The 15,290-nt window shown below is 47.1% G+C and overlaps 1 protein-coding gene and 1 long non-coding RNA gene across 3 annotated transcripts in view; one reads left to right on the top strand and one right to left on the bottom strand.

Annotated features, from left to right (window-relative positions):
- Positions 1-7,783: 7,783 nt before the first annotated feature.
- Positions 7,784-13,865, bottom strand: LOC132240037 (uncharacterized). Its single transcript, XR_009454213.1, has 2 exons — positions 12,468-13,865; positions 7,784-8,925 (listed from the first exon to the last, which is right to left on the bottom strand). It is a non-coding gene; the product is annotated as an uncharacterized LOC132240037 (long non-coding RNA).
- The window catches only part of MAPRE2 (microtubule associated protein RP/EB family member 2), a 121,170-nt gene continuing 118,513 nt past the window's right edge, over positions 12,634-15,290 (top strand). Inside the window, exon 1 of one of the 2 annotated variants that reach the window (XM_059707353.1) lies at positions 12,634-12,716. Coding sequence is in view for 1 of the 2 variants with exons in the window: in XM_059707350.1 (XP_059563333.1) it covers positions 14,077-14,100 (24 nt within the window). In the remaining variant the exon portion in view is untranslated. Of the gene's footprint in view, positions 12,717-13,940; positions 14,101-15,290 lie in introns of those variants that run through there. The other variant, XM_059707350.1, reaches the window with a different exon arrangement.

The following is a 15,290-nucleotide window of genomic DNA, read 5'->3' as shown; positions in this document are numbered from 1 at the left end:
AGACCAGAATAGAAAAAAATTATAGACTCCTATGTCCCTGCCACCAAAATTAAACTTGTTAACTTTTAACCATAATTGCTTCAACCTTTACATCTATCTACCTAAGCCCCTCTCTCATCTTTCCCCTTCTTCCACAGAAGTAGACCACATTGTAGAGTCTATGTGTAGCATTCCCATGAACGAGTGGGAAGAGAAGCAGGTGGAAGAGGAGGAACAGGAGGAAAAGAGAGGAGATGATGCAACAGGAGGAGGAGAAGGAAATAGAGGAGTAGATGTTTCACTATTTTCTAAATTTATTGCAAAGAGCATGTATTAATTTTGTGTTTAAAAAATCACTTTTAAAATAAAAATTAAAACTATAATATTACCTTCTAGTTCAAGGAGTACAGACGGAAAATATTTTTGAAAATTGTTTTCTGTCACAGTTAGGAATAGGCATAAATAAATAAATAAATAAATAAGACCTTGACTTAAACTTCACACCTTAGTAAAAATTTAACTAACTCAAAGTAGCTCACAGCTCTAAATATAAAATTCAAAACCATAAGCCTTTTAGATAAAAAAAAAAAAAAAATGAGGAAAAACTCCAAGGCTTGGAGTTAGGTGAAGAGTCCTTAGACATGACACCAAAGAAGAAGAAAAAAATCAGTAAATTGGACTTCATCAAAACTAAAAACTTTGGCTCTGACGACGATTCTGTTAAGAGGATGAAAAGAGAAATCACCGATGGGGCGCGGTGGGCGGGGGGGTGAAATACTTGTAAATCCTATACCTGTCAAAGGACTGGCATCCAAAACATATAAAAATGTCTCTAACGTCAGCAGTTATTAAACAAGCAGTCCAATTAGAATTTAGACAAAAGCCATAAAGAGATCTTTTCCCAGACAGTATATGAATGCATGTAAGCACCTGGAAAGAGCCTCAATATCTCCCGCCATAAGGGAGATGCAAGTGGAAGTGACAAGGAGATCCCATTACACACCCACTAGGGTGACTAAAATCAAAAACACTGATGATATATATCATCAAGATGATACAGAGCAACTCTGTTCTTTTATTACTTTTTATGGGTCTTAAACTATTTCAAAATTGAAAGTGGTTTTATAAAAAGTAGTGAGAGCAAAAATCTTATCGCAGGATTGATCAGGGGAAGGGAGACAAGAAAGTAGAGTCAATGAGTGAAGATCACTCTGGAAAATTATCTGACTGGTTATCTTCATAGAACATGGCCCTCAACAGTGGGACCTAGGCAGGCAAATCCCGAGATGAGGAGTAGCAGCCTGTGCCAGTACAGTGAGAAAGAACATGAACTCTGACTTTTTAGGGTTGACACTAACTCAAAATTAAAGTTGTATGACCTTAAGAAACAAATCTGTGCCTGCTTTCGCCTCTGAACACAGGAAAACCATAGCATCCATTTTGAGGAATCATTTTGATGACTAAGTGGAAAACTGTTCATATGACATTCTAAATATTCAATCCATCTTAACTTTTTTTTTTTTAATATATTTTATTGATTTTTTACAGAGAGGAAGGGAGAGAGATAGAGAGTTAGAAACATCGATGGGAGAGAAACATCGATCAGCCGCCTCCTGCACATCTCCCACCGGGGATGTGCCCGCAACCCAGGTACATGCCCCCGACCGGAATCGAACCCGGGACCCCTCAGTCCACAGGCTGACGCTCTATCCACTGAGCCAAACCGGTTTCGGCCCATCTTAACTTTTTAATTGTTATTATACTTGCCTAATTTTGCCTAGAATTTAAGGTATCAAAGTATCTTAATTCATTTATTTTCTCTTCTACGCTTTTCAGAAACCACTTCTCATTATATCTTTCTTTTCTAAATTTATCTTTATTGATGAAAATATTACAGATGTCCTCGTTTTTCCCCCCATTGACTCCCTCCATCCCACACCTGTTCCCACACCCCACCGCCAAGCCTTCACCACTCAATTGTCTGTGTCCATGGGTTATGCATATATGCATATAAGTTTTTTGGTTACTCTCTCCCCATCCACCCACCCACCCACCCCTGCCTTCCCTCTGAGATTGGTCAGTCTGTTCCTTGCTTCTATGTCTCTGGATCTATTTTGTTTATCAGTTTGTTTTGTTCATTTGATTCCACATATGAGTGAGATCATGTGATACATGTCTTTCTCTGACTGGCTTATTTCACTTACCCAAGATGATTACACGGTAAGGAAATAGATTAGATGATTGTGTACTGACTTTTTCTGTAAAGGTAAACTTTTCATGGTCCTGTAAGGAGTCACGCTTCTTATTAACAAAGAATATGCCTTTTTTCCCCCCAAAGCCCCAAACCCTTAGGAACCATTAAGCATGATTTAAGTTGTCAGTGGATTAATTCAAACTTTTCACCAATAAATTATTCACATTTTTCCTGTAATAATGACTAATGGAATATGTAGGAATTGTTGAGTATATTAACATTTTCATGGTTATTTTTATCCGAACACTGAAAGCACATGTTCTAAAACATTTATCAGTGGACTACATTAAAATTGGTAGCATACAAAAGAAACGAGAATTATTATCTAAAATCCTGAAGTACGGAATGCTGTGGTTATGACTTTAATTAATATAATGCTTTACACAGAGGAAAGTCTGACATACGTGCCTGATATTGTAGAAACTGCAGTTACGTGTTTATTAAATCAACATTAAAAAGCCTAAGTCCACAATGTGCTGGGCCACACAGATTTAAACGTTTTGATCTGGGAAGACCACCTTCTGAATGACAGGTGCACTGAAATATGCAGAGAATAGGAAAAGGCAGCAATGTGCTGTCATGGTTCACTCTTCCTCATACTTTGTAGGGGCTACACGCACACTCTCCTAAGAGGCCGATGAGCAGGTAAGTATAGCAGTGTGGCAATGCCGCCATGGGAATACCTACACTGTGAGGGAGAAGGGGACACCTGTCCCGCGTGGCCCAGAGGCTGCCAGTGGTGGCCGACCACAGGCATGTACCGCCCAATGGGTCCCAGCTTGAGGCAAATGCACATCAACATGTCAGAGCATACGAAGCAGAAGAGTATGGGGGGACGTCCCATTCCAAACTTGTGGACCCACACCGGCTGATTTGAAGACGTAAGTAGGCCCCACAGTTTGATGTCGAGTGAAAATTAAAATATATTGTTCCGTTTTTTTTACGTCAGTCAGTTTGTTCTAATCTGAATATCAGACTCTTCAGTTGGATAGTTGGGCTCTCTTGTGCCTTGAATGTACTAACCCCTTGGCCTGTTTTCATCTAACAGTCAAAGCACAAATACTGATTGTGGTGTGGGTTTTGTTTTTACCTTTTAAAAAAATATTCATACCCTGAAACGTAACTGAAAGAAATGTTATTTTTTCCTTAGGTCAGATTGAGCTGTGTTTATTGCTCTTTTGAAAGCCTGTTAAGCAAGACTCAGTTGCTCTCTGCTTCTATGTCCGGTAACAGATAGCCTAGGCCTCAGACCTGGACTGTGTTCCAGAAAGGGTTTCGGGAGGCTGTGGTTTCGGAGAAATGCTTGAAAGCTGTGATGTAATTTTATGTGTCCGCTTGTCTAGCTGTGATACCCAGTTGTTTAAGCACAAATGCAGATGTTGCTGCAAGGGTATTTTTGAGATGTGATTAAAGTAGATTGCCTGCCATAATGTGGGTGGGCCTCATCCAATGAGTGGAAGCCTTTAAGAGAAATGACTGAGGTTTCCCAAAGAAGAAGGAATTCTCCTTGGCAATGCAGCATCCACTCTTCAGCCTCCAGCCTTCTGGATTTCAGACTTTTCAGCCCCCACAGTCATCCTAAAAGAGTGAGAGACAATTCTTTAAAATCAATCTATCTCTCTCTCACACTCTCTCTCTACCTCTTTCCCTCCCTTCCTTCTTCCCTCCCTCTCTTTCCCTCTCCCTTTCCCTCTCTCTAGATATATAGAGATAGATACATACAAAAGAGAGCAGAAATTCACTGTAGTTCAGGAATACCACCATTTAAAAATATTTTCTGTTATTTATTTACTTTTCTATGCATAGAAACATATGGAAACATTTTACTCAAATGACATCATCCTGGATATATAAGATTTCAAAACTTTTGAATTTTGTCTTTGTCCTTTAATATGTTAAAGTGATCATTTTACCATAGCCTAAAATATTTTAATGTGATTTTTTTCCAGCAGTTACCAAAAAATCCATCACATAACCAAACCATAATCTGTTTAACTCTTTGACTATTTCTGGGCTTTTTTGAAAAAATGAGTTCATTTTATTCTTTAAATACACAGCCCTCTCTTCTTGTGTTAGAAGCCAGCAGGGCTCTGCCTCTGGCATGAGGTCTCTGCCAGTCAGGATCAAAAGTGTCACCTCTAAACTCAGCAAGTCGTGTACATTAAACATATAATTTTTTTGTGTGTGTGTATTTTGCACTTGGTTCCATTTGGTGCAGGCTAGAGCTCATTATGAATAAACAGCATGTTGCCAATTCAGTCTTCAGCCAAGGTGAGTCTGACCTGGCATCAAAAAACGTCACTATTCTGGAGATAACCACAAAGATCTGTTCCCACCTTAGAAGTCTTTGGGCAGTATGTGGACTCCTGGTCCCTGCTCCTGGGTCATATCACTATTACAAGCACACATTTGTTTTCAGGTAACAGGAAATGTTTGTGACTTGTCCAAAACGTGTTCAATCCTATACAATCCTTATAAGAGTAAAACACAAAACAAAATAACAACAAAGAGAAGAAAAGGAGGGGAAAGAGTTGTGAAAGGGCCTGAGCGCCTGTGTGGACTCAGCAGGAGATGTTCCGCATTCTGTTTTCACTCATTCACACTCCTAACTGTGAGATAAAACGAAATGTGTGCTCATGAGTGGTGAGCAGAATGGATGTTCTTGGAGAACAAAGAAACACATGGTAGCATGGCAAACCATGTTAGCATTTCTCCCCAGCACCATTGTCTGGGGAGCTTCGGCCTGGCTTTCCCACCACTGCAGATTTCACTCTCCATCCATTATCGTTATGCAAGGTCTGGTCCAGGTCCCCAGAGCCAACGCACACTCCCAGCAGCTGGATTTATCGGAACTGGGTAAGTGGCATTTTCCCCAGTTACTCTTCTCAGGTTCTAGGTGGGGGAAAACGTAGTATTGTGCAATGGTGATAATAATAGCAAGAATTAATTTGTGCATTTGGTTAGATGTTATTTTAGCAATGCCTTCATGTATAGCATCCGATTAGTATTTCACTAGTACAGTCATGGTATTTAAGAAATTGATTTTTAGGTCTCCAATTATTTTAATATATTTTGTATTTTTATTTATTTACTTTTTTGCCTTATTCTAGAGTGAACTTTTGCTTATGAAAGCTGGGTTTTGTTTTTAAGACTAAATTGGAACCTCCTACCTAAATATTTCTGGGAGACTTACATAAGGTATGTTTGTGGCCTTTAGTGTATCTATAAGCTAAAAGAAGATTGAAAGGACTTTTTCTCCTAGATGCTGAAAGAGTAAAACTTTTTGTCTGTATCAAGCTAACTATATCACAATAAACTTATATTAAACTGAGTTTTTAAAAGTAAATGAAGTTGCTAAATTACAGAGAAATAAAACAATGTGGTAAGATTTAAATTTTAAAAAAATAGAAAGGAAGATGATTCAAATCAAGACATTTATGAGTCTACTCTGTTCCTTTATTATGTATTCATTCAGTCACTCAGATTTTATTTATCATCTGTTATATCCTAGACACAGTTCTGCGTACTGGAGATAGAACAGTAAACAAAATGCATAGAAAGCCTTGCCCTCCTGGGGCTTCCATTGTCATGGAGAGGGATAAACCCCTGCACTAAAAGTAATTCCACTATAATAAAGAATACTGCATACGTGCTTGCGGTGATACAATACCACAAACCATGATATGAGAAACTGCAAATTTAAATAAATATCTACTTAGCAGTATTTAATAATAGTACCTTCTTTATGAGATAAATGGTTAGAAACAGAATTGTATGAAACCTGAGAATTAAACTGGTAAATTACCTGCAGATTCTTTGTAAATGGAAGGTAAGCAATTGAGGGGACTGGCATGTTATGAAAGCCATCCTCTTAACTTAGCAAGAACATGCCCTATCCAATAATTAACACGCCTTAGTCTTACAATGCTCACGATTCCTGAAGGGGGGACACATGTACAGCAGAATTAGAAAGCAGTCACAATTTCTACAGGGCAGTAAAAGAAAATAAATGATTGGCTTGAACAACAAGGTTTTAGGTGTGAAAGACAGTATGAGAGAGTGACTATTTTACAATGCACCATAGTCTAGTCAGCCATGGGCAAACTCCGGCCCGCGGGCCGGATCTAGCCCGTTTGAAATGAATAAAACTAAAAAAAAAAAAAAAAGACCGTACCCTTTTATGTAATGATGTTTACTTTGAATTTGTATTAGTTCACACAAACACTCCATCCATGCTTTTGTTCCGGCCCTCCGGTCCAGTTTAAGAACCCATTGTGGCCCTCGAGTCAAAAAGTTTGCCCACCCCTGGTCTAGATAACACTTGAAAAAGATCAAAATAGTAAACTAGCCTAAATGTCCAACTAAATTTCTAAGATTGTCTGTTTGGTGATGATGTCATACCATCATGCAATATTCTTAATCATTTTTATTACATAATTAATAATTATAAATGTTAAGCTGATGTGTTAATTTTTCTTTAAATGAAGGGATTTTTTTTTAAGACCAGCAGTTATAGAAAGATCTGCAGATCAGGAAACTAAGGCTCCTGTAAAATCTGTATCTCTAAGCTCTCCTGAGCCTCAGATTTATATTTAAAACACCCACCAGTCATCTCCCGGGAATCCCTTGGGCACCTCTGACTTAACATGTCCTAAACTGAACTCTGTATCTTGTTCAGTATCCCATGTCCTCCCTCAAGTAACAGTTCCACCATCCATTCAGACTAGCAAGCTACAATCTCTCTGTCTCTCTCTCTGTCTCACACACACACATCCCTACTAAAAACCAAACCATGTGCTTTGGTGAGCTCTCCTCTCCATCACCAGGTCCTCACCACCTGTCCTCTGAGTCAGGATAGTAGTCACCTGGCTGATCTTCCGGACTCTGGTCTCTCACCTTCTACTCCAAAGTGTTGTCTAAGTCATCTTCCAAAAAACAAAGCTAATCATAGATACCTTGCTCTAATATTTTTTTTTTGCTTCCTTCTGCCTACACTCCCCTGTAAGTAAAACATTTATTACCTCACACATACACATTCATTTATAAATTATATAAATATACAACTGCATTAATATATTATAGACATAAAAATATGCCATAAAAATTGAAATTGTAAAGGGTAAATTAAAGATGAAGTACACACTTTTATATTCTACTAAAGGCCTGGTGCACAAATTCATGCACCAGTGGGGTCCCTCGGCCTGGCCTGCAGGATCAAGCCCAAACCGGCTCTCTGTCATCACAAGGGGTCCTAGATTGCAAGAAGGCACGGGCCAGGCCGAGGGACCCCACTGGTGCACAATCGGGGCCAGGAAGGGATGTGGGAGGTTGGCCAGCCGGGGGGGGGGGGGGGGACTGTGGAGGGCTCCGGGGTGTGTCTGGCCCCATCTTGCTCAGTCCTGATAGGCCAGACCTCAGCAACAAGCTAACCTACCAGTTGGAGCTTCTTCCCCCTGGTGATCAGTGCATGTCATAGTGAGTGGTTGAGCAGCCTTAGCATATCATTAGCATATTATGCTTTGATTGGTTGAACAGACAACTGGATGACTGGACACTTAGCATGTTAGGCTTTTATTACATAGGATTTCTTTTTTTAATATATTTTTTATTGACTTCAGAGAGGAATGGAGAGGGAGAGAGAGAGAGAAACATCAGTGATGAGAGAATCATTGATCAGCTGCTTCCTGCATGCCCCATCTTGATAAATGCTGTCATATCTTGGTACTGAACATTTCCATCTCTGTCTGCATGGCATTACAATGCATTCATAAGTGGCTCACTGCAGCATGTCTGTTGAGGCTATGATTTATACTTAGGCAGTACCACAGGTTAGCAAGCACTCTGAGCTAAAAATAAATCAGATAAAATGAAAAGTATTTGAGCATACAGTTTAAAATATGAATTGATAAACTCTGTCTCCCGTTTTCAATAACTCATCTTAGATATTTGTGGAAATGTATGATTGAAGCCTCAGAATACTAGTTTTAGGCAAATGCTTATGTTCTGTAAAAATATTTATCTGGGAACAGTTTTATGAGAGGTACATGTTTTTAAAAGGATATCACTGATGGGTGTGGGCAGAGACAACATAAAATTGTTGAGATCAAAAGCATGATTCAGTGCCCAGCAACACATTATAATAGTCTATATCCATATTGCATGTTAGAGCTAACAGCATTCATCAATGCTTTTACCTCTTTTAGATACATGAGGTATCGGGGGATGTCAGAAGCAAGTTTAGTTGACAGAATCTCTGTTCTTTAGAAAAATAACCCAAAAAGCTTATGTAAAACCAAGATTTTATTAGTTCACACTGATACAAGTGCTTTTTCCCCTCTGTTTGTGGACAGATATTTACTCATTAGGCTACATTTCAACATTCCCTCGAAAACAAGAAAATTCTTTGTGAAAAACATAATTCAGACAATTATGCGGGGAAACATGGGACACTTGGATCTCACTGAAATACTTCCTTCTTCGTAGACACATTTTCACTCCTCAAGTGGAGAATGATCACCAATGTCAGCCAAAGCAGCAAATGTTCTTGTGTTGATGAAACCTTACTTATTAATGGTTGGTGTGTCCCCAGGGTAGAATCAAGATGGAAGACACTTCCCGGCTCCTATGTCACAGAAGAGCTTCAATGATCAATGCCTGGAGCTGACTGACCTTGGCTGAAGCATAAGTTGACCCTGAAAGGCAGTGAGATGGAAGTTTTCACTGTTAAGTATCTCTCTACATAACAACATCCTATCTAATAAAAGAGTAATATGTAAATTAACTGTCACTCTGCAACAAATATGGCAGCGCCCATAGTGGCTGGGATGGGATGCTGGCGGCATTGCCCCAGCCCCAGCCCAGGAGGGAGGGGAGGGGCCTAAGGCCATGGCGAGGGATGCTGGCATTCTTGCACTCCGGGCTGAGGGACCCCTCCTCCCCTGTGCACGAATTTCATGCACCAGGCCTCTGGTTGTATAATAACAACAATGGCAATGCTTCTCCAAAGACTCCACGTACCACTGAGTACCTTCCTCCAACTGGTATCTATGCTCATTCCCTACTATAATTGGACTGCTTCCAATTTGACTTTACCCCTCACCCTCTATGTCAAATGGACCCCTGTGTTAGTCATTACTTATCCCTAAGATTTCTACTTTTCCATTCCTTCTGAGTACATACCCCTTAAAGTTTGGTAATGACCATGTGACTTCCTTTGGCCAGTGAAATGTGAGAAGTGGTCTGTGTCGTTTCTAGGTGAAAGTGTTTAAGGTTTGCTGTGCAGTTTTCCACACTCTTCCATTGCCATGGTGCTCATGGAGAGGTCACAGGAGTGAAGCAGGCTAAAATGATGAGTCCCCATTAGAGCTGCCCAGCAGATGTGACGTGAGCAGGAAGTTAACTTTTGTTGTGTGAAGCCACTGAGATTTTGATGGTGTTTCCTACAGCGGCATAATCTAGCCTACCCTACTCTCACGAGCTCAGTTCACACTGACCACCATTTATGCAGCAGCCCACAGCTGCATATGTGGGTGCTCTGCCAGCAAGTTGTTTTTATGAGTTGGCCCCAGTCACTGAGGAAGGCAAAGTCTCACAGCAATATCTGGGAGCAGTAGGAAGGCAGCAGGGATAATCATACTGTGTGTCCCACGTCCTTTCCAAGTCCCCGCAACAGCACTGAGGGCTGCCCAATGCAAATGACCGTCTTGATTTACTACCAAGGAAGTATCCGTTTTATGGGAGGAGGGAGAAGCTTAATTTAGAGCACACTGGGACTTCTAGGCTAGTGGAAATTTAGTGGAAATGCCTAGCAAGTAATTGGTAATGCAGATATGGGGGCTTGGAAACAGGTTAAGGATGTCGGTATAGCTTCAGAAGTAATCACACACTTCAAAACTAAACATAAGATGTGAATAAATTTCCAAGGGAAATGGCAGAAACTGAGAAAAATAAAAAGCCAAGAAATGAGTCTTAGGAAACATTCTTGGGTGGGGGGGATGGGGTGGAGAGGTACAAAGAGAGGAGAATGGAGGAAGGGAGAGATGAGAACAATAGTGACAATACCATTCGTTTTGAGAGCTAAGAATACCACGTCTTCATTAATAAATTCATTTAGATTTCAAGGTTTTTAATGAGGATAAAGAACGTACTATCCCTTAACAATCCATTTACTCTCTCAGATATTAAAATAGATTACCCATCTGACAGGCAGCTGGACATCTGTAATAGAGAGCAAAATGATTTTTTAATTCGATGTCCCAGAAATCATTTATCAAGATTTAAAGTTTTGCAGATGAAACAGGATAACTTTTTTAAAAATATTTCAAAGTTTTTTTTAAATAAACATATTATGGGATTCATTTTCTTTGCACTTTGTTTTGTGGGATTTTCCTGGTTAAACCTAAAAGTTACCTTAGGTTCACAGATCCAACGCTCTATGCTGACAGAACTGGTTGAAAAAAATAACAAAAAAAAACACCTCTTTAAAAATGTCCAAATGGAAATAGCCATCATGCGGTGCTGAGAAATAGAAGGGAGGCACTTCAGCTTCAGGAGGTGTTCACGGTTCATACACAGAGGGCTTTCCAAGCCACTTCCACTCCTGGAAGTTCCCTCATGGCACAAACTATCTAGTTCACTGGGAAATGTGTTCCCCCAACACCTTTCTGTGCGTTAATCCTTTTTTATAAAGTTGTCTCCATTGACGCAGAGGTCAAGTTCCCCAGGGCTGAGAGCAGTCAGAGCAGCCCTTGCCTCTCCATCACCCCAAGACCGAGTGCAGGTCCCTGACCTCCCAGCAAGAAGGTTCTTGCTCGAAACAGGACTTTTAAACATCTATGATTTGCTCTGCGTTACAGTCGTTCAAGTACTCCACAACCTTATTCTACACATCTGGCCCATGCCAGGCACTCCGGGGTGCAGTGGTCATTCTTGGGCTGGCTGCCTTTACCCTGGCCCGTGGTCGGCAAACCGCGGCTCGCGAGCCACATGCGGGTCTTTGGCCCCTTGAGTGTGGGTCTTCCACAAAATACCGCCACACTCAAGGGGCCAAAGAGCCGCATGTGGCTCGCGAGCTGCCAAGCCGCAAGTTTGCTGACCACTGCCTGGGCCATCCCACACACCGCTCCCCCTGCTGGTATGTTGGGATTTGTGCCAGCTTTCCTCCTGCAAGGGTGACCCCAACAATTAACTAACACTTCCTAAACCCACATAAGCGTGCCAGGCACTATTCCAGGCACTTCAGATGGGTGTTCTCATTTAATTTGCAAGATTGAGGTGGGTGTTGGTAACATCCCCGTTTTACAGCTTGGGAGGCTTAAATGTTAAGGAACTTGCCGAAGGTCATGGAGCTATTAAGTGCTGCAGGCAGCACTCAAAATAGTTCCGCCAGTGCCAAACCGGGTGCTCTAAGCCTTGCCGCTCAAAGTGCGGCCCTCAAGCCATTTGCCCTGTCATTACCCGGGAGTACCATGCGGAATCTCAGGTCCCACCCAGACCCACCCATCAGACTTTGGTGTTAAGAAGGCCCCCTGTGACCCCTCTGCACATTGAGGTGTGGGGAGCGCTGGGCTGTCACCCACTGTGCAGACCTCACTGTCCCGGATGCTGGAGAGGGGAGACCATCTTGCTCCTGAGTTGCAATCTGGGCGGTGTGGGGAGGTATCATGTACATTATCCAAGGGCAAAGGGAGGGATTCAGACAACAGGTTCCTGCAGCTTCAAGCACTGGCTATCCGCAAAGTGTGGGACCACTTCCAAACGCAGCAGGTACTGAGCTGCGTCTTGACATGTTCTCCACTCATTTCACTCAGGAATCGGTGCTGTTCCAAGTGGACACGCGCCCGGATCAATAATCTGGGGTTAGCGGATCCAGCCTGCACCCCATTTTCCGAACAGAATCCAGATACCAACAGCACCAACGAGCAGACTCGAAACCTCCATAAAACCTGCAAGCATTTCCTTGCTAATCGTGTTATTGGGCTCAGAATTCCTGGTGTGGTTAACAGTATTCCTGACAGAAACAGTTTGCCCCTCCGATCGCTTCTTCCCAGGCACGAGTGTAAACCCTGGCGGAAGAAGACGCGGTCGCTGGGTGTGCAGCCCCAGTTCCAGGAACCTCCCGTGGGGTGGGGTGGGGTAGGGTGGGGTGGCGCCTTTCCAAGCCCCTTCTCCACCGAGCCTGGCCCAGCAGCCCAGCTGCGCTCCCCGCGGGCGCTTCACTTAAGTCACCACTCACCTGGCTCCCTAGGGTCCTAACCAGCGTGCCACCTCCCCACCGCCCCGCAGGCGGGTCACCTCTCTCCGCTGGGGTCTCCGCCCCGCACCCCCGGGAAGGGGCGGAGCGGCGCGGGCCGGGCTCCCGGGGGCGGACCCGCCGAGCGGCGGCGGCAGACGGCGAGTCACGTGGGCGGGGGCGGGGCCGCCGGGTGGGAGGAGAAAACAAAGCCCCCAGCTGTCAGCGGGGAGCAGGGACGCGCCGGAGCAGGTGAGTCAAGTGCATTTAAAGCGGTACCGCCCCGAGCACCCCCGCACCCCGGCCCCGGCGCGGTCCCTCCCAGGCCTGGCGCTGGCCTCGCCTGCTCCCGCCGCCCGGGGACTGCAGTGCCGCCGGCTGAGCCCGCGGGACCCACCGGGGGTCTCCGAGCCCGGAGAGAACTTGCGCAGGGTCGGCCCGCGCCTCGGGGATGCCCCCCTCGCGTTCCCGCGGCCGCCTCACCCCGGGGCCCCGGCGCCGCACCCCGCGGGAAAGGGGGGGAGTCGGGCTGCCACGCTGGCAGAGTGGACTGGCTCGGGGTGAGGGCGAGGCTGCCCGGGACAGGGACCCTGGGCGCTGGGAAGGAGAGGGGTGCGGGCGTGCACCGACATAGAGGCGCCAGAGTTGGGGCGCAGGGCTGGGAGCCAGGGGCGCTGGCGGAGGCTGCGGGGCAGACCAGGAAGTGCCGCGCGCGGGCGCCCCGGGCGGGGAGCAACCCCGGACGCCCACCCCGCGCTTCCCTCCGGCGGACCAGCCCCCCAACTCCCCCCTGGACTCTGCCCCCGGCGCCCGGGGCTGGAGCTGTAGTGGGAGGAGAGTTCTGAGCCCAAGTGGTTCTTCTGCAGAAAGCACCCCGCGCGCCGGGCGAGGGCTGCTCCGCGATCCCCACCCTGCTTCCGTAGGACATTCTTCACCCCCACCCCACCCAGAGGGGCTGTGCCAGGGCCAGGAACCCCACGGAGGGTCCGGGAGAGGCGGGCGCAGAAAGACGCCCCCTCTGCACCCGGAGCGCTCGGGCGTGCAGACTGCCGAACCCCAAGGAGCCAGGCGACCTGGTCACCCCGAGTCCCTCTGCCAGTCCCGCGCCCAGAGCCGGCCCGAGGGCAGAGCTGTAACCTCGAGGGAGGGGCGCTGCGCCGTCTGCTCGGGAGGAGCCTTTGTCCCCCTCCCCCAGCCCCCCCTCCCCAGCCCTCGCGGGTCAGCGGCGCGTGGAGTGATTGATATTCCGAACATTGCCCCTTCCTCCCGCACCAGCCCGCGCACTGTCTGCCCCGCGTGCTTTTCTCCATCCCGCGCTCACGTTCTCTTCTTTTCAAAAAGGAACGTGGTCCAGACCCGCAGGCCAGGGGAGGTCACTGCCTTTCCTACTGTGCGGTCACGTTCAGCCGGGGGTGAGGCGCGCGAACCGCCCGCCGCCCGCCCACGCCCACGGGCGCCGCGGAACTTCCTTGATCAGCACAGTATCTGCCCCGAGGCCGCGCGGAGCGTGCAGTCCCGTCCGTCCGTCCGTCCGGGGGGTGGTGTGGACGCAGCTCGAGCTTCTAACCTGAGAGGACCTCGGGCTTCCGACCGGGCCCCCAGACACGTGGGAATGAAACTGAACAGAGACCCAAAGGTAACGGAAGAACAGCGGCCGCGGCGGGCTGCTCTCGGGAGCTCGGTGGAGCTGGGTTTTCAGCCAGCCAGGGGCGCGCAGGGGCGCGCAGGGGCCCGGGGCCCGGTGTAGCCAGCGTCCCGCTGGAAACGCCCCCTGGCTTTGCTGGCGTCTTTTCTGCGGAGCTACGAGGACGGCAGGGTCGGGATCTGCAAGGTGGGAAGTCTGGGAGCCCACCCCGTGGTGCCGCTCTGCGGGTCGGTTTCTCTCGCGGGGGGGGGGGGGGGGTCGATGCTCCTCCCAGAGCCAAGGCTCCTAAACTTTGCTGCGCTTAGAGCCACCTGGGCGCTTGGAGGAACCCCGACGCCCGGCTCGCATCCGCGTCCCTGTAAGTCCGACTGTCGGAGGTGAGAGCCCGGGGTTTCCTCGAAACCTGTAACCTCCGGGGGACTCCTGGCCGCCACGGTGCAGCCGCGTCCGAGAACCACTGATGCAAAGGGGGGGCCGTGGCCAGCACTGGCAGGCGATGCGAGACGAGATGACAGCTTCACTAGGTGGGCGGGTGGGTAGGGGTCAAAACGCAGAAAGTGGGGCGCCGCCGAAGAACGCCCTAGGGTGGGGGGCCGTGGTCCGTCCGCTCGGCTGCAGTCTGGGGTCGCAGTCTGGGGTCGTTCTTAGCGGGAAGATCGAAGTTCACTGCCAGGGCCCGCCTGCTGCGCGGTGGTTACGGCGACCGGTAGAAACTTTGGTGCCTGTGCTGAGTCACGTGGAGCCGGCAGCGGGGCGGGGGGAGGGGGGGGGAGCCCAGCAGAAAGGAGCCGGGAGCCGCTGGTGAGTCAGCGCGGCCGCACCAGGGCGGAGCGGAGCAGGGAGTAGGGACACCGAGTGGCTGGCAGGCTCGCCCCATGCGCCACTCCTGCGAAAGCGCGTCTGAATGTCTGATCGCGATCTGTCGGCGGGTCGGGCCCGCCCTTTCCCAGGTCCGATTCCACCTGCCCCAGGAGTGTTCTCTCCGGGAGGAGGGAAAGCCCAGGGCCAGGGGGGCGTCTTGCCATCTCTCTGGTGTTGAGGCAAATGGGAGAGAAATCGTGGGGAAAGCGCGAACTCGCTGGGGTTGTTTCGGTTGTGTGAAGCAAAGAGGAGGAATTTGCAGTACATACGTTTTGGATACAAAGGAGTCCAATACTGTTTGATTACACATTGGAGATGGG

The sequence above is a fragment of the Myotis daubentonii genome, chromosome 8, assembly GCF_963259705.1.
Source record: "Myotis daubentonii chromosome 8, mMyoDau2.1, whole genome shotgun sequence".
NCBI classification, from domain to species: domain Eukaryota; kingdom Metazoa; phylum Chordata; class Mammalia; order Chiroptera; family Vespertilionidae; genus Myotis; species Myotis daubentonii.
The sequence above is the reverse complement of the archived record's forward strand: the minus strand, read 5'-3'. Positions and strand labels throughout refer to the sequence as shown.